Source organism: Otolemur garnettii, unplaced genomic scaffold (assembly GCF_000181295.1).
Source record: "Otolemur garnettii isolate 467f Iridium unplaced genomic scaffold, OtoGar3 scaffold00104, whole genome shotgun sequence".
Classification (NCBI taxonomy): Eukaryota; Metazoa; Chordata; class Mammalia; order Primates; family Galagidae; genus Otolemur; species Otolemur garnettii.
In genome coordinates this window covers 6,143,623-6,166,235 of record NW_003852499.1, presented here as the reverse complement: position 1 = coordinate 6,166,235, position 22,613 = coordinate 6,143,623, and the positions used below count along the sequence as shown (strand labels likewise).

Below are 22,613 nucleotides of genomic sequence, written 5' to 3'. Positions count from 1 at the left end.
TAGCTTATGACTATCATATAAATAAGGCCTATGTCTTTTATGATTCCTTAAGCAATCATTAAAACAAAACAAACAGACACTAGGCCCTTAAGTGGACCTAATGATAAAAAGGACATGCAGCCAAAATAATCCAACCTTCTCTGCTTCTGTTTCTGAATCTTTGTGTTTGGCTTCCATGGTAACAAATGCTGATGGGCGAAATCTGAGGGCACTGGTCCCTGCAGCTGACCTGGGGTCCTCCTAGTGTACTTACTGATTCTATAGACAAGGCAGTGGCGAATGGCCAGAGATGTTACTATTATAGGTGGGTAAGATGATGTCAGTTTTGTGGGCCTGACAGAGTATGTTTGCAAGAAGTGTGGTCTTTAACAAAAAGAAAATGCCAATGAACCACCATAAATTGGGGAAGTATTCGTTGTTTTTTGTTTTGTTGGTAGTGACGTATTTGCCTTCAGCTAGCCAAATGTTCTAGCCAGGTTTCCCTTGTGATCAAGAGGGTTTGAGAGATAGCTGGCTAAAAGGAAGAGTTCAACCCAGGGCCAATAAACAGTTTTCCTCTGCGTGAAGCTAATAGGCCCACGTGGGTGTTAAAACCAGTTTTTAACTTATGAGTGCTATGGTTTTAAACATTTAGCTCATCATTTCTGGGTTGAGCTATATAACGCATGATATATAGACTTAAAAAGAACTAAATCTAAATCACTGCCTTCTAGAGGAAGAGTCTTATTATTTACCTTATTCTAGGAGAAAGGACTTGAAAGGTACTTTGAGATCATTGGAGAATATAAAATTAAACACAAAGTTGGTCAGGACTTACATCAGATCAGGGCGGTATCTGTGGATAATTGCACAAAGGGCCAAGCCACTTTTCCAAGACATCGTGAGATCTGTCACATTTACCCCTGTGTAGCCGTCTGTCTGCCTCTGGCACCAACCCAGTAGTTTGCTGGAACGAGCTACAGACTCTGAAACAATAAAAATTATTATTGGAAGTGTGGTCACCTGGTAACCACAGGCCACAGGATCCTTGCTGCAATACACATATCCAGTGTGAAAAATTACTCACTATAGGGACAAAATAGTTATTACAAGATTTCAAAAGAAAAGTGAATAAATTTATGGACCTGGAGTTGTGATAGGGAGATTGTAGGTAGATGAGAAACTACCAATTTATCCAGACTCTGAAGTCAATGACCATCCCCCTCAAAGACTGATAAATCACACCTGGGGTGGTCTGGACCTGACCACACTGAAGAGCCCAGTGTCCCCGTGGCATTCATGGACCCTGACTTAAAGGGAAGAGTGCCACCTACTGTGTGAGCACCCTCACTTGCACAGTTCTAAGATTTCCCTAGAGAGTGGTTTGGCAAGTGGCTGAGGAAGCCTTTTCTCTCCAAAGTAACAGATAAGAAAAGTTCCATTCTATCTAGCAGCACATTCAACTAAAAGCAAACAAAGTCTACTCTTACACTTTCCAAGGCAGTCAGCAATTTGCCAAGTGATGAAACTCTGTAGAGTTACACTGACAAAGCCAAAAACCCCAGATAATCTCTCAGACCAATTCTGGCACCTTGTATTATAAACTGTCACATCTTAAAAAACTGAATAGGCAAATGCATGTTTTATAGTTCTTCGATAAATCTCCTAAAACCCAAATAAACTTCTTAAAAATCCCTTTCTTACTTACATGAGAAAAGCTCTGAGATGAAGCATTTCAGAGAATCTGTGAACTCCTATTTGTGTCCAAGAAAGTCTGTTCCCTTACCTAAAGCAGCTGAAAATATTTAGCTTTGTACTAAGTCATTTAGTGATTTGTGAACATAAGATAAAAACTGTGTATCATAAAAATCCTGTTTCATTTAAGTCCTTCACAGTGAAAACATACCCTGAAACTACAGACAGAACCACTTCTAGTGCCATCTCTTGGCTCAGAAATTAACTTTATTCAGATGCCTCCCAAGTCTGTATATCCAACCATCCAATACGTATTGGACAACTTCAGTATTCTAGGCTCTAAAATAAGAACAGTGACTAAAGATACACTCTCTGCTTTCTAGGAAATGATGGCCCAGTAGAAAAAAATGAAAATGTTTCCAACTGCCTGTTGGTCCTCGTGTCCACCTCGATATACCAAAATATGTCAAATTCCAAATGTCCAAAACACAATTCATAACTTCTCTCATACCTTCTTGGCTCTCCCCTGCCTTACCCACACCAATGCAACACCATCCACAAACATCTGCCTCTTGCCCCACAGGGCAACCAACTGCCCATGCCTATGGATTCTGGCTCCTTAATATTCTGTCACATGATTCCAATGGCAAGGACCACCCACTAAATGCCAAGCACTATAATAAGCACTTTCTGTACTCACAGAACCCTCACGATCACCCCCAACTTCGTAGACCAGAAAACTCAAATTCAGAGATGTTCAATCATCTCTTCAAGGCCATACACTTCACAAATAGCAAAGCCTGGACTAGGACCCAGTTGTATCTGGCCCCAAAGTCCAAGTTCTTCTCCACCACCCTCTCTCTCCCTTTTCCATCCCCAGCTTTTCAGGACCAGATTTGGGCTTTTCTCACCCTTAGCCTGACCACTGCACTGCATTTCTAACTCATCTCCCCATCTCTGGCATTTCCCTTCTCCAGGCCTCCTTATGTTCTCAGGTGTGCTCACTTTACTCTCCTTTCAAAACACCTTCAGTGAGTGGCGCCTGTGGCTCAAAAGAGTAGGGCACCGGCCCCATATGCCGGAGATGGCACGTTCAAACCCAGCCCTGGCCAAAAACTGCAAAAAAAACCCCCAAAACAAAAAAACAAAAAACACCTTCAGTATATACAACATACAGAGTGGTGATTGCCTTTCTCACTGAATCCTGGCAGTGCTGCAGGACCTAGCTAGAATGCCACCAATTCTTCTGTAGTCTTCCCGCAAAGACTCTCATGCTCTCTTCCTCTTTCTCCCTACAACCTTTCCAGTGTATGTATCTGATTTATCTCTATACTGTCTTAAACCTTACTTATACCAAGGTATTGGCGTTGTGGGGACCTGCCTTGTGCATTGAGCTGTGTGCTCAATAAACAAGCGAAGATTTCTCTGACTAGCTTATCTGCATTTCAAAAGGCCATTGCCAGAACTTACCATTTCGAGTCAGCTTTGGGGTAGTTCGGGAATTCACCAGGTTCTCCATTTCCAGATGAATATCTTTTGTTTCTCCAGTATCATATAAATGGCGCACCTGCCGGAAAGTTACCAAGTCAAACAGAATGAAAATCAACATCAAATAATAAATTCCCACCTCAGAGCAGAATGGCGAAGATTAAAGAGTGGGATAGCAGGTTGGAAAAAGTTTAGAGTGAAGTTACAATGACAACTGTTACATTCTTTATGGAATGAGGTGGAGTTACAGAGAAACAAATGCATATTAACTCTAAGAAGGTGTGCTAAAGCTTAGTTACTTGGCTGTGGAGGTCCCTGTTGGACCATGATGCTGCCTGCTAATAGCAGGTTTTACAAACAACTATAAGAACTTACCACAGGTATGTATAGAAGACCTAAAGATATGAACTTCAAGTAGAGGGCAAATTAAAAATCACACTAGAATATAGGCAAATACATCAAATGGGCTGCTTTCTAACAATTGCTCTACTCTTTGGGATTATTACAGTTTGTAAGAGTCATCCTAACTGCAGTATCAAAGCTTTAGAGATTCTGAGAAACCACTCAAAAGTATAAAAAAATCAACTGATAGGTGATGCTTGTAGCTCAGTGAATAGGGCGCTGGCCGCATATACCGAGGCTGGCAGGTTCGAACCTGGCCTGGGCAAGCTAAACAACAATGACAACTGCAACAACAAAAAAAAATTGCAAGCACCTGTAGTCCCAGCTATTTGGGAAGCTGAGGCAAGAGAATCGTTTACACCCAAGAGATTGAGGTTGCTGTGAGCTGTGATACCACGGAAAGGGAAAGGGAAAAGGGAAGGGAAAGACTGACTGACAGTGGTAATAATATCTTTCAATGATCTTGTGAGTAGGGAGGGATTATTACACCCATTTTTCAGGTAAAGAAACCGAGGTTCAGAGAAAGCGAAATGACCTGTCCAAATCACAAGTAATTAGGACAATAATGCAAGTGGAAGTCACATCTGACTACTGGACAGGTGCTCTTTCCCCTATAATACACGATTTGAATCAGGAGGTGCGGGATAAAGTCCTGATCCACCATTTTTTGTCATGTTTGAACTTGTGCAAGTCAATCAACAACGCTATGCCTTAGCTGCTCAATCTGTTGATGGAAAATAATGTGAAAATAGTATCTACTATCACCGATTTAAAGAGACATCTACTTGAATGACTAAAAAAAAGTGTCCTATATATGTTTGGTATTAATAGTTTTATACATTTCAATATATCAGGGTTCTAACAATGGGCCCAGATGCAGATAAAAGAACTAGAAGGCTCTTACCTGGCTTGGTCGAAGGAAGTTGACGTTGATATTGGGATACCTAGTGACGGGGTCGATGCTGTACTGGCTGAAGTTTTTACTCACATTCTCAGGGGTGGTCTGAGGCAGCAACCTATAAATACTTTCCCTGCAACGACATATAACAATATACTCAGAGCAGTGACAAGCAGCTGTCTCCATTTATAGTATTTTTGTTTTCTGACAGTATACCAAATTATCTAAAATATACAACAAATCTTCATTCTTGACCAGTTTCCTCAAACTCTGTACCAGCCCTTGCTTCCCATACCCACTGCCTCATTCGTCCCACAGGCACTGACTGGTTAACAAGAGTCAAGGAGAAGAACAGGTACAATGTCATGAGCAGTAAGAACAGCCTGATTCTCATCTAAAAGGCAACTAATTCAGTGGGTTTTTTTTTTTCAAGTACACCAATATTTACTTTTAATTTTTAAGTTTAAAAAAAAATCATAGATGAAAGGAGAACCTGCCACCACATTTAACTAGAATGCCTTAAGTAACATAATGATAAAATGATATCAACTCCCGACTGCACCCTGGAAATCTTAATCTCTCCAGTTCTTCTGATCAAGGCATTAGTTCTTTATCATCCAGAAAATCCTAGGATTTTTGTATCATTTGCAAAAATCTGCTTCAAAACATCTGATATTTAGGGATTTGAGAAATGTTTATAAGCAGTTTGGTGTTTGCTTTGAATTCAAAACCATTCATTTCTTCTCCATCAATAATAAATTTGATTTGGGAAGGGATAAGAAAAGAGCAGTAGATTAAATCTTTAGGTTTCTATGATTTTTATGAAATAGTATCTTGCTGTCCTCTCTTAAACATGAAAACATCTTTAGTTAAGAAAGGAGAGAGAAAAGGAAGAGCCTGAACCACTCCATCTCCCGGTTTTCTCATGGAAGGGACTCAGGGCTACTTCCCATTACCTCTCTGCTAGGACTTCCAAGGGGCTTGTTCCTAGTGACCAACTTCGTACCATCCAGGCAGAGTCCATAGCAGCTAGAAAGCCCCGGGCTATTCCTGTTCCCATTGGCCAGAAAGGCTGGGAGGGAGACATAAAACAAAGAATTAAAATAAATTACCTTTTAAAACAGGAAAAAAGAGAGTGTGTTATTAACAGTAGTTTTTGGCAACTGTTCTGATAATGAACGTCTCTACTCTCCTAGTTAGTAGAGGGGCAAGGCACAAAACTTGCAGAATTTCCAACCATACTTACTAAAGCTCTCAGCTATGTGTGACTCTTCCCTGCTTCCTATAACGTCTATAGGGACCTATGCTGCGCACCTGGATGCCCAGATTCACTATGACTGCCTCCACTAAAAAGCCCTGACATCCTCAGCACTCACCTCTAGGAGGCTGTCACCAACCAGAGCTACTAATAACTGATGTCCGTTCTGCTCCCGCACCAGGGCGGCATTCTCGGAGGCATACATACAAGTGAAGTCAAACATGGCCACGTCCGGCTGCCCATAGTGATTGATGGCAAAGTCCAGAGACGGCAGCTGCTGCTGGGTAGAGAAGTCTGCTGCCTCCCTGGCATAGCTGAGTAGAGCCTCTTGGTCCACATTCTCTCGGGATAGCAAGAGCTCTGTGTCAGCGTAGTCCTGTCTCCAGAGAGAGAAGAGGCTCGAGATGGAAAAGCCCCAGCAGGGAACATAAACTCAGCCAGCCAGAATCATGTCACCCACAGCAAACAGAAAGCAGTTTCACCATTTTTCTCTCACCTAAAGTGATTTTGCATTCCCAAACCAAACCTTTTACACAATTTAGAATGGGTGGGAGGAGGGCTCTTTATCAGAGCTATCACAAACATATTCTGTCTAAAAACATATTCTTAGCTCTTCCGTTTCATTGGAGCAAATCGTTTCCCCTTTCTTCCTGTCCAATTCACTTCACAGAGTTGTTCTGAATATCATATAAAAGAATTTAAGAAACGGTACTCTTGTGAACTGAAAGAGCATTTTATAATTTGTTATTGTCAACAATCATCTTTGGAGTGATAAATGGCTTTTAGCAACAGGACCGTGTGAGAGGCTCAGCCTTATGTAGCACAGCAGACCTGGAGGAAGAACCCAGAAGCCTTAGTGCCAAAAGGACCCAGAGGTGGGAGCAACAGTGGTACAAAGGAGGCTGGGAAGGAACATACCAAATATGGAACAGAGGTTTTCAAAATAATACGTAAGATTCTGAAAGGCTCTATAGAAATCCACCAACAAAGAAGAACAATGATGAGAGAAGAGGGGCTTTTCATATGAAGAACTACAAAACTCCTTTGCTGTTTTGGAGGCTCCTGGCATACTGAGCCAAGTCTTTATTCTGTTAAAGTGGAGCCTATGGTTTTCAAGTGCCCCTCATGTACTTTCAACCACCACTACAAGATGCTAAAAGTCAAAATACAAACACTCAAGTTGGTTCTGGGAATACTGTTTGTTCAATGTTGAGCAAGTGGCCACAATAGGTTTAGTTAGTGTGTAGCAGCATGCACAGAAGACATGGCCCCTGCTCTCGAAAAAAATTTACAAAAAGGAAAACTAAATCTGGTCTTGGCATTCTCCATTGTTTCTATCTAATTTCTACTAATAAATACCATTCTGTCTTGATGGTAGCTTTAGGTCTTCACTTAGTCCCAAGGCATACCAACCACTCCTAGGTGTTTCATTATGGATAGCAATGTAACCCCAACAGAGCCCTAGATAATCATCAAACCACTTCTACAAGGCAGTCAACCAAACACGTCTTGCTTATGTTCTTGGCAGCACGGGCTATACAAACTGCTTTGTGCTGCTTCTCCCTGCACACACAGGACCACTGTGCTGAGAAGCAGGCACAGGGGTCCGGGTGGAAAGGAGCTTCGTGCAGCAGGCACGTGCTTGTCCCTTGATCCCCATCCTGCCCTAGATAAGGGAGTAGTGTTACGCAGACCAAGTGACTTAATTCATCATCATCCTGCAAAGGAAAAGGATTCCCTGAAGGGAATCTGGTGGGAATTACATCGCCTAAATTAGCATGCTTGGTGCCTTTTTGCTTCTACCTTCTCGTCACATGGTGACAATAATTCTCATTATTTAGACCAACAAGACTAAGTAAGACTTAAAAAAAAAAAAGGTGGTTCCACTTTAAGGAACCATCTATCTGGTAGTTCTCAGATTTCATATTTCAAGATCATCATCTCAGGGTATGCTGTGCAATTATCACCTAGAAAAATGGCTCAGCTAGGTGTGGCTAAAAATGGATATTAAAGCCCTTGGTGTCCAGCCACAGAGACCTAAGTATACCCTGATCCGGTCCATGTGGACTGGACCTCTGATACCATGACTGAAGTAACACCAGAAACATTGGAAACTTCCACAAACACTGATATTGCTTCTGAGTCAAACCCTTCCCTTCTGTCACCCCCCAAAGGTAACCTACTAACCAACCAATAATTGGTCATATATGGAATTCACTGGAACCACAAACCGAATCACCTGAAATTAGACTGAATATGCATTAAATGCTATCTTTGAAACAGTCCCACAGCAGGAGGACAAGTGGAGTAAGGAACTACTGACACAACACTGGCCATATGTTGATAACTATTAAAGCTGGATGATGGGCACATGAGGCTTAATTACATTATTTCCCACTTTTATTTACATTTGAATTTATCCATCACAAAAGTTGTTAAAGTTAAACTGAAAAACATCAGGGGTTACCAGGAGATATGTTCAGTGCTCACTTTCATTCCCTTGTAGGAATAACCCATCAGACAACAAAATTCTTTCTCTTAGTGATCATATTAACTAGTTCAACAAAAGAGAGATTTGAAGGAAATCCATTGCTCACATGCAGTATCACCCCTTTGTCCAGTAAACTCTGCTTTTTGGCTGTCATAACAAAATAATGGGTGTCATCTTTGTAGTAGACGATGTTCTCCAAATCAATACCTAGGACCAGAAAACAAATATGTGCATGTAAGAGTTTGCTGAGATAAAGGTGCATCAGGCAGCCAGAAATGTAACACATGGGTCGTACATGAGATAGGGCTTGTAAAACTCCAGGCAGGGAAAGATGTCTAAGCCCAGATTCTTGTTTCCTGTATAATCAATTAATGAAAATACGGGAATCTCTGTTTCTCTTTGTATTGCTGCATAATTCACTTGACACTCCAACTTATCCCCCAAAACAATGAGTAAATGGAACTATACAAATAAGGAAAATAAAACAAGTCAAAAAGAAGATAACCTCTACAGGAGGGCTTGGGTTAGTTATCAGGTCAAATCTCTTTGACAGTCAAGGAAATTGGAGGAATCTCCTAGATTCTTAAGAATAAGATAGCAATTCAATGCCTAAAAGCCAAGAGTGAATCACTGACTTGATTCAATTAATCTAATAATAGATGTGCTGGGAAGAAATCAAGTTCTAGAAAACAGAGAATGAAGGTGCATTTACCAACATATCTAAGTGAATCTATCCCAAAGCTATCAGTCAATAATCTTATTCCTATCTGGCACATGGCTTGCTTTCAAGCTCAAACTGGTACTCAGAAAGAAGACTACACACTAATACCTAAAGTCAGGTTCTGAGTCACACCAGAGAACTACCGAGCAGCAGCATGCTACACTGAGAAACTGCAGGAAAGAGTAAAGCACTGGGGAAGAATGGTAAAAGGTGGAATTAAACATTTTAAAACATGTAAATAACTAAAGAAAAAACTCAGACCAGCCCCAGCACTGGGATGAGGATTAAGAACACTAGAGTATGCCACATGTTGTGGAATCTAAAGTTATTTGTTAGTCTGTATAAAGAATGTACCTTAGGGATCTATCCTGTACCTGCCTTATGTCTATCCTGATGGAGGTTCTCTCTTGTTATATTGCTAAATAAACTGTGTGGGCTGCTAAATGGAAAAAAAAAAAAAAGAACACTAGAGTAGGAGACGAGTTCTGTGGGAAGCCTCACACAAAGGACAGGCAATAGGAGTCAAGAGAAAGCCAGGGCAGACCACATGGTAATGACACCAATGGCCACCCACCCTACCAACTCCCAAAAGCAAAGTGATGAGTGGTTATTTGAATTTTTATCCTTATTGTATTGGAAGTGTCTATACCAACCTGTGGCTTCCCTCAGTTCCTGGAAAAATTTTTGGTTGAATATAAAAGCCACACCACTGATCTCTTCCACTTTGGCTTCCGCTGTTGTATTTCGGTTAATAAAATTTGCTGTGATAGCAATGGCCAGTTTGCCACGAAATTCTTTCCGCCGAAATCCTGGAGGGAAAGAAATTCTCAGAGGTGGCAATAGTTGGCTAGACAGGAAGGAAGACCAAATGAGAGGGGGTGTTGAGGAAGACTTTAGGGAAAGTGAGGGATAACAATCAATAGAAACATTTTATGGCAGCTCCTATATCTGAAAATAAGGTGCTTTCAGAGAATATGACAATTCTGGAAGAAGTCAAAGTCTTCCACAAGATTTGCAAACAATTTGAAACATAAACGACCGAACTATTACTATTAGGGATTCCATTTAAAGGGGGTGGATTCTTATTTATGAACATGTAGATCAAATCCTGCAGTGGTGGCTCAGTGCCTGTAGCATAGTGGTCATGGTGCCAGCCATATACATCAAGGCTGGTGGGTTCGAACCCAGCTGGGGCAATGACAACAACTGCAATAAAAAAAAAAAAATAGCCAGGCATTGTGGTGGGTGCCTGTAGTTCCAGCTACTTGGGAGGCTGAGGCAAGAGAATCGCCTAAGCCCAAGAGTTTGAAGTTGCTGTGAGCTGTAACGCCACAGCACTCTACCAAGGGTGACCAAGTGAGACTTTGTCTCAAAAAAAATAAAAATAAAAATCCTGCAGTGGTGTCAAGCATTCCAAGTATGGCTGGGCCCTAACACGAGAGTCCTGTAAGAAGCAGCCCACATATAAGCTGGCTAGAGGAAGGCAGGCTTGCCATTCAACTAGAGTGGACAGCACATACACAGACTCTCAGAAGAATGAACGCTGGTGACACAAACTCTCAGTCAGTGCTAGGACAGGGCCAGCCTTCACTCTGCCACAAGCAGGCAAAGGAGTATAAATCAGTACCTTCCAAGGTATTCCTTCGGCCATCCCCACCGATGATTACTTCAAATTCGTACTCTGACACGGGATGAGTTTTGGGATGCACCAGTGCCCGCCAACCTATCCCTGTGGACCAAAGCCAAAAGAGAGGTCATTACCCCAGCCACATTCACACATCCAAGAGCATGTCTAGATAACCAGGCATAGAGACTGCACAAAACCCCTAGCCAAAAACACTACATGTAAAAAGCACTGGGGACAAATTACAGAAAGAACGAATCTTGAAGGACACTCACAGGGGACCTTTGGTCCCCACCATGCTAGAGACTGTGATGTCCAATCCTATGTCTAAGGCCTCAATAGTAAGCCAAGTCCTCAGGGGCACAGGCTGCACACAGGCAGACACCCCCTTAGCTAGTTCTGAAAATGGTCCCCAGGTGCCTCTAGTTTTCTCCCTTTCCTCACCCTTCCATGACCTTTCAAGCTTTCTTCAACTTATCCAATCCAACTTACGTTCATTCTCTTGGTCTTCCGGAGGCTGTACAAGTCCCTGGAACTCTACATTGACATGAATTTCGATGCCTAGGATCAAGGCTACTTTCAACAGTATCAGTTGGAGCTGACGGATACCTGGAGAAACATGAAGATTACATTGGTGGGATACATGGAGAAGGTGGCGTCAGTAGCTCCTGCTCAGGCTCACAGGCCTCTACCTATGCATCCTTCATTCAGATTCACAAAGCCTTTTGTAGCAGGAAACATTTTCCAAGTCACGCTCTCTAACTTCTTTCTTCCTTTACTTTAAGGACAGATATGATCTGCTGGAAGAGGTTCTAGAGAGACACGTAGGCCACTCCTACCTCTTGGGTGAGGTGTTCTGATAGTCAAAAGCTCTAGGACAACATGGGGTTGTGGCCAACAGGAGAGACTACCTTCCATCTTCCCCTTATCTGGTCAGAGCCATCACACTAGCGGCATCTACAATCATACCGCAGGAGACAAAAGATGTGTGCCACAGGTCTGACGTAAAGCTGCTGCGTGACTCCCTGAGACACTCAGCTCCTCTCATCCCACGCCCTCACTGACCTTCACACATTCTTAGAAGGTGAGTAAAGGAGATCACAACCCAACTGTATCTTACCATCCTCCCTCCCACTATCAGTCCAGAACTGTGGAAACTGAGGCCCAAAATGACTGAAAAATCTTGCTCATTATCACATTGAGATTTATTTATGTATTCAATATCTAATGGATACCTGTCAGGTACCAGACATTAAAACCAAGTCAGGCACACAAAGATAACAATCTAGTCCCTGGGGCGGTGCCTGTGGCTCAAAAGGGTAGGGCACCAGTCCCATATGCTGGAGGTGGTAGGTTCAAACCCAGCCCCAGCCAAAAACTGCAAAAATAAATAAATAAAAATAAAGTCTATTAAAACAAAATATAACAACCATGTGTTGTTAAAAAAAAAAAAAAAAAACAATTTGGTCCCTGATCTAAGACCCTCTCAGCACCCTCCCACTCCGATGAATCCTGCCACACAGAAGGCAGACAAATCCACTGAATTAATGACCTTTAGTCTTCTCTTAAGACCAAACTTACCTGTGGCCCATGACTAATCTGCTAGGAGCACATGCAAATCCTCTAAGTTATCTTGGTTATTTTCTCCAGCTCACTGCAACCACCACCCTCTGAGTCACACTACCAAAGACTCATTAAATCCTGGGTTAGCACACATTTTATTTTTGCAGACAACTGTGGGTTCCAAGATGCTTTACAAATTACAGCCCAACAGATGGGCAATGCTCCCTCTGCCAGAGGAATGTGGCGGCTGTTGGCCAGTGTTTGCTAAACTGGCACCACTGCTTCAAACAGGACAAGGCTTAGTGGTTGAATATATTTACAGGACACATCTGGAGGAGCCCAGAACAAAGGTTCCTTGATAAGGCTTTCTTGGAATCATTAATGATTATCAATAAAAAAAGACTTCAAGTTCATAACACAGACACTGTCTCTTCTGAATTGCTTTTCAGACTGGCCACTTACAGTCAAACAAAAACCACTGACTGCATTAACTTGTATTTATATCCTACAGGAGCTCAGAAAAGCACAAGCCTAAGCTGAGCTTGGTGATGACAAGAGTGTAGCAGGAGCTATTCTGGCTGCAGACTTCATGAGAACCACCTTACCAAAGGAATCCCATTGTTGACTTGCCATTCATGACCAAGCCAGGACTCTGCTTCTTCTCTAATGTGTCTGCACCAGGACTGGGTCCCACAGCACCTTTTCTTATAGTAGCAGAGGATACATCGGACTGTGTGGCAGAGAGTTTCATGCCTGCATACTTCTTCTACTGGATTAAGAACCACTGAGGATCCAGGCCCAAGTTGGTCATCTGTTTAACGCCCAGCCCCAGAGTGAATCCCAAGCATTGCAAGTGCTCAGCAGGAGTCTAAGACCTAACTTAGAAATTTGGGTGCCAAAATTTACTTTTCATAGGAGTGCACTTGTGATTAAGAGTCCTAGATTGTAGAACCACTGCCTGGAAGGTTTTTTTACTCCAAGCAGAGTAGGCTTGCTACCAGATGAATACTAGTAAGATTAGAACAAATTGGGTTGAGTATGAATTCCTTAGATAATCTACCTTTCCCTTTCTACTGAAAAAGTGGGCATGGCTGGGGATGGAATTCTGCAGGAGGAACTGGTTTTACTTACTAATATGGTCGATGGCTCCAGCACAAAACTTGCCATAGAACTTCTTGGCACCCAGACCTCGCAGATCATGTATGGTAAATGGCCAGAGATGCAAGACATTGTTGCGGGAGAAAGCATCTCGTTTCTCAATAACGACCACCTTGGCTCCCAGTAAGGATAAATCAATGGCTGTGCGGAGACCACAGGGCCCAGCTCCAATGATGAGACACTGAAAAACACAGCTGCTTTCAGGGCAAAGGCAGCACCTCTTGAGAAACATTTCTAGAGAAGTTTCATGATCTTATAACCATCATTTCCTAAAGCCCCCAAATAGGGCTATTCTCCCCACTACCAAGAAACTACCTTGGGTCATAGCAGAGCGCCCGCAATGGCTTGAAAATCAAGCTAGCTACTGCTGTGGACAGGGAAGACTCTGAATTGTCAGTGCTAGACACAAACTCAGCACATATTCACCCTGGACAGCCTGTAAGGCCCATAGATCTGCAACATATTTAAATGGGTCATCATTTCAACAGACAATATGAAAAACCACATTTGCTCTTACATCAACAGGAAAGGACTTTTTGGAAGATTTCTAAGTCATGCAGATTTCTGTCTAAGGAGACAAAGATTATTAATACACAATCTGGGCAATCTTAGAGTCCTAGAAGGTTCTACCACTCAAGGGAACTGTCAAGCACCAATGAGTTCCAAAATCCCCATTTCTAGGACGGCGCCTGTGGCTCAGTGGGTAGGGCGCCGGCCCCATATACTGAGGGTGGCGGGTTTCAACCGGGTCCCAGCCAAACTGCAACAAAAAATAGCCGGACGTTGTGGTGGGCACCTATAGACCCAGCTACTCGGGAGGCTGAGGCAAGAGACATGCCTAAGCCCAGGAGCTGCAGGTTGCTGTGAGCTGTGACGCCACAGCACTCTACCAAGGGTGAAAAAGTAAGACTCTGTCTCAAAAAAAAAAAAAAAAAAAATCCCCATTTCTAGACTGAAAGTTGAGGAAAATGATATTGAAAATCCACACTCCAGAGAAGTACTCAGGATGAGACTGGACACTTAACCAGTTTGCACTGTATGTGCAGAAGAAGACATGCAATTTTTGGTTTTGCATTCCTTTTGTTCTTAATAAAAGTCCAGGACTCACTTATAAAAGTCATGCCTTCAAATTTCTTGAATTTTGCTGATGAAATTGCAAATCCACCGGGGGCTGCTCTCTAGGTATCCACGAAGGGCAAATTAAAGCTTGTAAAAGGACATAACAGCATAGCCATGAAGTCATTTGCAAATCTGGGTCCCTGCCAGCTTTTCCAAGGAGGGAAGCAAGAAATGTATTTTCCTTTTCCACTTCCTTATATCTACCTCTGCAGAGCTGAGTGCACATCTCATGTCTCTGCATAGGCCTGTCTATCTCATGGAAATTCTATTTCTCTACACTGTGAGGAAACAACAGAAATACTTTGGCTCACAAAGGCCTCGCTTATGCATCCAGACCATTAGAACACAGATAGGAAGAGGTCTGAAGCTCTTATGGGAAATTCTCAAGCTGGCAAATACTATACCTTACCAGTTACCAAGTATAGAATGATGACTTTGTAAAGATGGTATGCCAAGAACCAGAAAGACACGTTCAGACAGGATGCTAACAGGGCTTAACTAGGTCCTTGCTACATGACCTGCATCCTCCTAACAGGGTAACATTCAAAGAGAGCATTAGCAAAATAAAATGTTCCAATGCCACTTAACTTCAAGGTTGCTCTTAAATAGTTGAAACTTAGAAAGTTCAATATGTAAACACATGAAGTATGTTTAGAATAGCATCTGAACATGGGAGTCAAATAAATGTAGGTCACAGGATCCACAAACTTTAACAATGTAGAATATCTTGACTTCCTACACTATGTTGTGGCTAGACTCTGCTGGTTTTCACCCAGTCTACCCCTACCTAATCATTTTCTTTGGCATTTAAATCTTCATGTCAGTGACTCCAGGGCCTAACAGTAGCCAAACTCTTACCTTGGTGTTAGTACATGCTTTTCCCTTTTTGTAGTCTTTGTGACTGCCCCGTTTGTCCAACTTTGCCCAGAGGGCTTTGGCTTTCCAGTAGTTGAGCTTGGACTTGAGCTTGTGATAGAAGGAGCGGTAGTCCTTAGGTTTCAGTTCCAGGTAGTCACAGAGGTCTTGGAAAGCCTTGAGAGTTCCTTTGCAGGTGGTGGCCTGGACAAACCGGTCAAAGAGGACATGAGCTTGGTTCATTGTCTCATGCTTCCTCTCCTCCATGCTGCCCACCCTCAGCAACCTCCAGAGAGGGCTGTGGGATGGCCGTGGATCCACCTGACACTGTCACGTTAACCTAACATAAAGAGAGAAAGATAAAGAAATGGTCAGTATTTCTGTCTCTACAAACATTTTCTATGGGCCATACTCATTTTCACATGGGGGTTCCCAAGTGAAAACATTCATTCGACAACTATATACTGCGCACCTGCAATACTCCAGGCCCTCTCCAGACACTGCGGATGGAGAGATGGTAAGATACTTCTTGCTTTCAAGGATCTTACAGTCTTGTAGATGAGACAGACACACAAGTAGAATGTTTCGATGTCCTATACTAAGGGCCTATACTACAGAGAGAGGCATAAGGGTTTGGGGGACACAGAGAAAGAGAATCAATCACAGGGGAAGCACAGTCCCCACTGAAGATGAGCCTCTAAAAGGCAACAGCCACGTCCTTCAGATAAACTTTAGCCAGGCAGGGAAGAAGTGAGGATACAGGAAAGTAAAACAGATAGGCCTGTGAGTGACTTATGCAGACCAAAGAGTCACTCACAGATCCCCAGGTTTCCAGCTTAGGCTGCTGAGTAAACAGTAACACCAGATAAGCAAAGGATTCATGAGGGTGCAGTGGGAGCTCCCTTTCCACCTGTTCCGCTCAAACTCCCCAAGTGCACATGCTTACTAGGTGGTTGGGTATGAGCCTGAATCTCAGAAAGTGGCTACTGACACAGATCTATATTTGGAGTTACATGTGGTGGCTGAACCTATTAAAAAGCAGGTAAGGTTAAGGCACACAGTTATGATTTAATTTAAAAAAAATCAGGTAAGGTCAACAAGGAAAGTCTGTGGAGAGAAAAGAGCTGTGGGTTCTGGATGAGATCTAGGAAGCACCAACCAAGAGGCGGCGGCAGAGAAAGACAAGCCCTCTAAAAATATTATGAGAAATGGTGAAGAGAGGCCTAGAGAGACCCAAGGGTGGTGTCATCGAAGTCTAAGAAGCAGAAAGGTCAGAAGTGGAAAAGTCAGTGGGGATTTAAAGAACCCAAAAAGTACTGCCACTATGTGTGGTACAGTGTGGGGAGATTTTATAGCCATTTTATTTTGCCCACAATCACATTTCACAATAGCATTCATCATATCTATAACTTCTATTTACCAAAATTTTCCAAACACCTACCATCCCATATGTCTGTTGGGCAGAGGCCTGAAAATACAAGATGGCAACATACATGCTCCTTATCCACTCACCACCTTGGCCCTGCTCCATCATTTTTGTATGATCATCACTACAGATACTATTACTGGGAGGTAGGAAACAAATGGCCAGAGAGCAAAACTAAGCCACTGGAGAATGGAGAGTAGGCTGGAGCAGTGGGACAAGCATGGCCATGGCACTGAGCTCACACATGCCAGACCCTGGCTGCATGACCCTGGTTAGTCACTTCGTCTCACAAGGCCTCAACTGCCCCTGTATAAGATGACAAAGTTAAGCTGGTTAGATCCCTAACTCACTGCCAGTCCTGAAGTCCTTCAAGTCCAGTGCTGAGAAAATCATGGGCACAGCACTCACACCTGGTGCTCTAGGCAATTCATCACAGATCTATCACCAACTAACCACTAACGTGAACACAGCTGTTTTGGGACTTTGCTTTAAAGAAGACTGACCATTGGGGAAGGGGGCACAGAGAGGAAGGAAGTTGTTGATACACGGTATTCAGAAGGGGTGTAAAAGCAAGACATGGGCCCACTATTCCATGCACCAACCCAAGGTGAGTGGGAGCCATGTTCCAGAATGACACAAAAGAGACCTGTGTTTCTGTCATGAAGCTCTTACTCTGGGTAAGTCACTGAGCAACAGAATCCCTCTGAGTGACACAGAAATAATATTGTGCTTCTCTCCACACCTCAGCATGAGATCATAAGATCCACCCAAAGCAACTGGAGATGCATCTTACGTTTCGTGAGAGAAAGTAATAACTAAATACTAGGCACTGCCCTTTCATATACAACATTCTTCATACATAGGGTGACCAGATTTTAACATTGGTAATGCGGGACAAGATGGCTGGGAGCAGGGCAGGGCCTGACAACAATGCAAACTTTGATGAGCAGTTCTCGATAATCACTTCTCAACAATTATTTATTATTACAGTTTAACATTATAAAATTAACAAAAATAATATAAAACTCATATCCTGGTGAAATAGCCACATGGCAGCTGAAAACCATATATTCCCTTCCTGTTCTCCCATCCATTCGTGCATTCTTTCCAAAAATAGGGACTTTTTTAAAATGCCGCGGGACGCGGGACAAATTGTTAAAAAGCGGGACATCTGGTCACCCTATTCATACACTGAGAGGGCGAGGTGAAGATGGTAATTCTCTACCTGGAACACACTGACTTGGCTTCTCACCTCAAATATATCCCTTACCCAACAACCCCTTCTGGCTCTGAATAGTAAAAGCTGTACTGTTAATAAACACAGCTTGTCCCAATATCTCCATGGTCAAGAGTCCGGCATGAAATGGAATTAACTGGAACATTCAGTTTCTTCTAAATAAAGGTTTATTCTAGGCAGGAGTAAGTAGTGAGAGCAATACTTTAAAATTCCTAAAGAGAGTCTGCATTCACTCTGGGAGGCTGAGGTGGAAGGATCACTTGAGGTCAGGAGCCTGAGACCAGCCTAAGCAGAACAAGACCCCATATCTCTCCTAAAAATAGAGAAATTAGCTGGGCATTGTGGCCGGTGCCTCTAGTCCAGTTCCTAAGGAGTCGAAGGCAGGAAGATCACTTGAGCCCAGGAGTATGAGGTTGCTGCGCACTCTAGCCAAGGCAACAGAGTCAGACTCTGCTTCAAAAAAAAAAGGAAAAGAAAAAAGAGAGCTCATTCTTCTTTTTTTACAAGCCAAAGCTTATCTTGAAAGGATAAATGGCCAAAATGATAGATGGTTATAAGAGTGGTAACGGCCAGAGGGGCTTATCCAAAGGCACAGGAAAACAGGTAACAAACAATGACTAAAAAAAAGATCCCAAGGTATCTGCTGCACCAGGAGACTTCTTGAATTCAGCAGCTTTATCTGGTCTTTGGCAAGTAGATGACATTGTGCAATCCTGACCCCATATACCCTACCTACGTTTCTAACCAATCTTCACTCCACCAGACTCACAGTGTTTGGCAAGCTTTGACTACACCTGGTCTGATCTATCTCTACCTCATGTCAAGGAAGAAAATGACTTTTCATTGTTCCTAAACAGCATCCACCTTTCCACTCTTTCCCAGGATTCAGAGTACACAGCATCATGACGTTCTTGCTGAAAACAACACAGTAAAGGTTTCGCAATATATACTTCAAAAAGCCTTTCCTTCCCCCATCGTAATGCCTGCCTTATGCTCACATCTACTCTAGAAGACAGTCTTAGGCATTTACTTTCAAAGAAGAGTTCTGCCCGTGTGGGATAACATCCCCTTGGTCAGTTGTAGCCTACTCTGTTTGAAATAAGTAGTCACTTCCAAAAAGCTGCTAACCACGACCAGAAATTTCCAGATCAAACCCCACCACAGATGAACACCTTCATTAATAACTGTCCCTACTCCTTTTGTTGTTGTAAAACACTTTCAAATTAATAGATTTCAGCCACAGCACCCAGAGAGTTACAACAGTGTCAAGGCAAGTATTAGGTACCCTGTCTAAGGGATTTTGACCCAGGACACTAATGACAACAGATAAACAGAGGTAGGTTGCTTCCCAGAACAATGAGACAGGCACCGCAGGTAAGACTACACAAGATTAATTCCCTTGGGCTGCCTCACTTTTCCTACTTTGTAAGCCACATGACTGCTGCAGGATGACAACTCCAGAGTGCCACAGCGTTACTCTGCAGCTCTACTGGACTGCCTCATTTTGAAGGGGACTTACCCACCATTCTCATTCTTTTTGACAATAGCTGGGAAGAATGGCAGAAGGAGGGCCATTCCTGTTACCACCCCCATTTCCCTCATTCCTGAAGGTCAAAGCCAGCTCCTCCTAGCCTCTCTTAGACCACCCCCTGTGTACTGTTCATCCCAGTACCCTAGGACAATCAACATTCATAATCACAGGAATCTAGAGACCAGGAAACCTGGCAGGAAGGTGCCAGAAATCCTGGGGACTGAAAAGCCAAGGTGTGAAAGGAAGGGATGAAGGAAGTGAGGAGCCAGAGGAGGGAAGAGGAAGAAGAGGTGAGGCCAGGTTTCCAGGGCATCTGTAGTCTCTGCCAGCTGACAATATCCTGCATGCTTTGTCCTGGAGCAGCTGACTGCTGACTCAGAAGCTCTGCACATTCCTTGGCTGTGGAGGACAGTGCTGCAGAGACAGCCTGTGAGTGCGCACAGGAACAGGGTTTATGTTTCTATTTACAACAACAGTCAAAGGTCGTCACTGATTCCTGGCTGGTTATGAGAACACTCAATATCTAGCTCTCAGAATATGTGGGTGGTTGTTTGTGGAGCAGGTAGGGAATTACCTTTAAAAGTAGGAAAAGGGAGCCTGGCTCACACGTATAGGCCTAGAACTCTGAGAGCCTGAGGAGGGAGGATTCCTTGAGCTTAAGAGTTTGAGATCAGCCTGAGCAAGAGTAAGAATCTGTCTCTACGAAAATAGAAAAATTAGCCAGGTGTTATGGCAGGTGCCTGTAGTTCTAGCTATTCTGGAGGCTGAGGCAAAAGCGTTCACTTAAATCCAGAAATTTGAGGTTGCTGCAAGCTACGTTGATGTCCAGGTAGCCTGGGCAACAGACTAAGACTCTGTCTCACCAAAAAAAAAAAAAAGGGAAAGAGAGCAGAACAACGAAGTGAGAATTTCTCCCCAGCCACTGCGCCACTAAAATACTGGCAAATGTGCAAATCTTAAAAGAAATCTGTGAAATTCTCCCTTCCCTAGCTCATTCAGTGAGACCTGTGTCCTATCCAAATAGATCTTGGAAGTAGGTGTATAAGAATGCTTGTTTTAGAATTCCATCAGGAGGAAACTTAGATGAAAACGTACTTCAGATTATTGAGATTCCCTCATGTTTTGCCTCAGAAACAAGGACCAAAATTGCCAGCAAGCCTCCCACGCCTGACCTGCCTTTCTGCTAGACAAGTGACAGGTTGCTGTGCTGTGTGTGAGGACCCTGCCCCACACCTCAGGGGCAGCAAGCTGGCTCCCAAGAGACTGAAACAAGATTCCTTATGGTCTCTGACTCGGCCTTCCAGCTCCTTCTCTTGCACAGCTCTTAAATAAGGTTGGGGGGGACCTAGGAAGCAACTTTTAAAATTATGGTAAAATACACATACCATAAAATTCCCCATCTTAATCTTAAGTGTACAGTGCAGTAGTATTAAATAGAGTCATGTTGCTGAACCACCACCACCATCCGTCTCCGCAAGTCTTTTCATCTTACAAAACTGAAACTCTGTGCGCATTAAACAATAACGCCCTGTTCTTCCCTCCCACCAGCCCCTGGTAACCACCATTCGGCTTTCTGACTCCAAGATTTTCACTACTCTTAAGTATCTCATATAAGTAGAATTACATAATATTTGCCTTTTTGCTACTGGCGTATTTCACGTAGCATAATGTCTTCAAGGTTCATCCATGTGGCAGCATGTTGTAGAATTTCCTACCTTTTAAAGGTTAACAATATGTACAGACCACATGTGGCTTATCAGTTGCTTCCACATTTTAGCTGTTGTGATTAACGCTGCTGTGAACGTGGCTGGCATACATATCTCTTTGAGAGCAGGCCTTCAATTCCTTTGGGTGTATACTCATGATTGCTGGATCATAAGATGACTCTATTTTTAGTTTTCTGAGAAACCTTTATATGTTCTTCACAGTGGCCGTACCACTTCACATCCTCATCAGCAGAGTACAAGGGTGACAATGTCTCCACATACTGCCAACAATTGTCATTTCCTGCTAACATATTTTACTATTTTTTGATAATAGCCATCCTAATGGACGTGAAGTGGTATCTCATTATAGTTTTGATTTGCATTTCCCTAATAACTAGTGATGTTTAGCATCTTTTATGTACCCGTTGGCCATTTGTTCACCAATTATGAAGAAATATCTATTCAAGTCTTTTTCACATTCTTTCATTGGGATGTTCATCTTCTTGTTGTTAAGTTTTAAGAGTTGTCTACATACTCTGAATATTAACACTTTATCAGGTATGTATAATCTGCAAATATTTTCTCCTGTTCTGTGCATAGTATCTTTTGAAGCACAAAAGCTTAAATTTTTCATGAAGTCTAAGTTGTCTATTTTTTCTTTTGTTGCCTGTATCTTTGATATCATAGCCAAAAAATCACTGACAAATGATTGGCAATACAGAAGCACTTGTTGTATGTTTTCTTCTAACAGTTTTATGGTGCTTTAGGTCTCTCTTCCATTTAGAGTTAATTTTTGTATATGGTGAGAGGCAGGAGTCAAATCCCATTCTTTTGCATGTGGCTATCCAGCTGCTCTGTTATGATTTGTTGAAAAGACTGTCCTTGCCCCCCCCATTGAATGGCCTGGCACATTTGTCAAAAATCACTTGACCATATTTGACTATTCTATTCCACTGGTTTATGTGTCTGTCTTTATGCTGATACCACATCATTTTGATTACTGTAACTCTGTGGTAAGTTTTGAAATCAGGACATGTCAGTCTTCCAGTCTTATTCTCCTTTTTAAGGACTGTTTTGGCTATTTGGGGTTCCTTGAGATTCCATATGAATTTTTGGATGGGTTTTTCTATTTCTACAAAAATACTCATGGGATTTTGATAGGGACTGCACTAAATTGTTTAGTTAATATTGACACCTTAGGCTTGGCACCTATAGCTCAAGCGGCTAAGGCGCCAACCACATACACCAGAGTTGGCAGTTTCAAATCCAGCCTAGGCCTGCCAAACAACAATGATGACAACTACAACCAAAAGATAGCCGGGAGTTGTGGCAGGTGCCTGTAGTCCCAGCTACTTGGGAGACTGAAGCAAGAGAATTTGCTTAAGCCCAGGAGTTGGCGGTTGCTGTGAGCTGTGATGCTCAAGGCAACAGCTTGAGGCTCTGTCTCAAAAAAAAAAAAAAA

The 22,613-nt window shown here is 42.7% G+C and overlaps 1 protein-coding gene across 4 annotated transcripts in view; it reads right to left on the bottom strand.

Moving 5' to 3' along the window:
- The window catches only part of MICAL3 (microtubule associated monooxygenase, calponin and LIM domain containing 3), a 201,239-nt gene that overhangs the window by 97,379 nt on the left and 81,247 nt on the right, over positions 1–22,613 (bottom strand). For all 4 annotated transcript variants that reach the window (XM_023517064.1, XM_023517065.1, XM_023517066.1 and 1 more), the window contains exons 2-12: positions 15,255–15,591; positions 13,251–13,458; positions 11,049–11,165; positions 10,560–10,661; positions 9,586–9,741; positions 8,318–8,418; positions 5,839–6,096; positions 5,419–5,534; positions 4,469–4,595; positions 3,145–3,241; positions 818–965 (exon numbers count right to left, since the gene is read on the bottom strand). In XM_023517064.1, coding sequence (XP_023372832.1) covers positions 818–965; positions 3,145–3,241; positions 4,469–4,595; positions 5,419–5,534; positions 5,839–6,096; positions 8,318–8,418; positions 9,586–9,741; positions 10,560–10,661; positions 11,049–11,165; positions 13,251–13,458; positions 15,255–15,518 — 1,694 coding nt within the window. In that variant the 5' untranslated portion in view covers positions 15,519–15,591. The remainder of the gene's footprint in view (positions 1–817; positions 966–3,144; positions 3,242–4,468; positions 4,596–5,418; positions 5,535–5,838; positions 6,097–8,317; positions 8,419–9,585; positions 9,742–10,559; positions 10,662–11,048; positions 11,166–13,250; positions 13,459–15,254; positions 15,592–22,613) is intronic.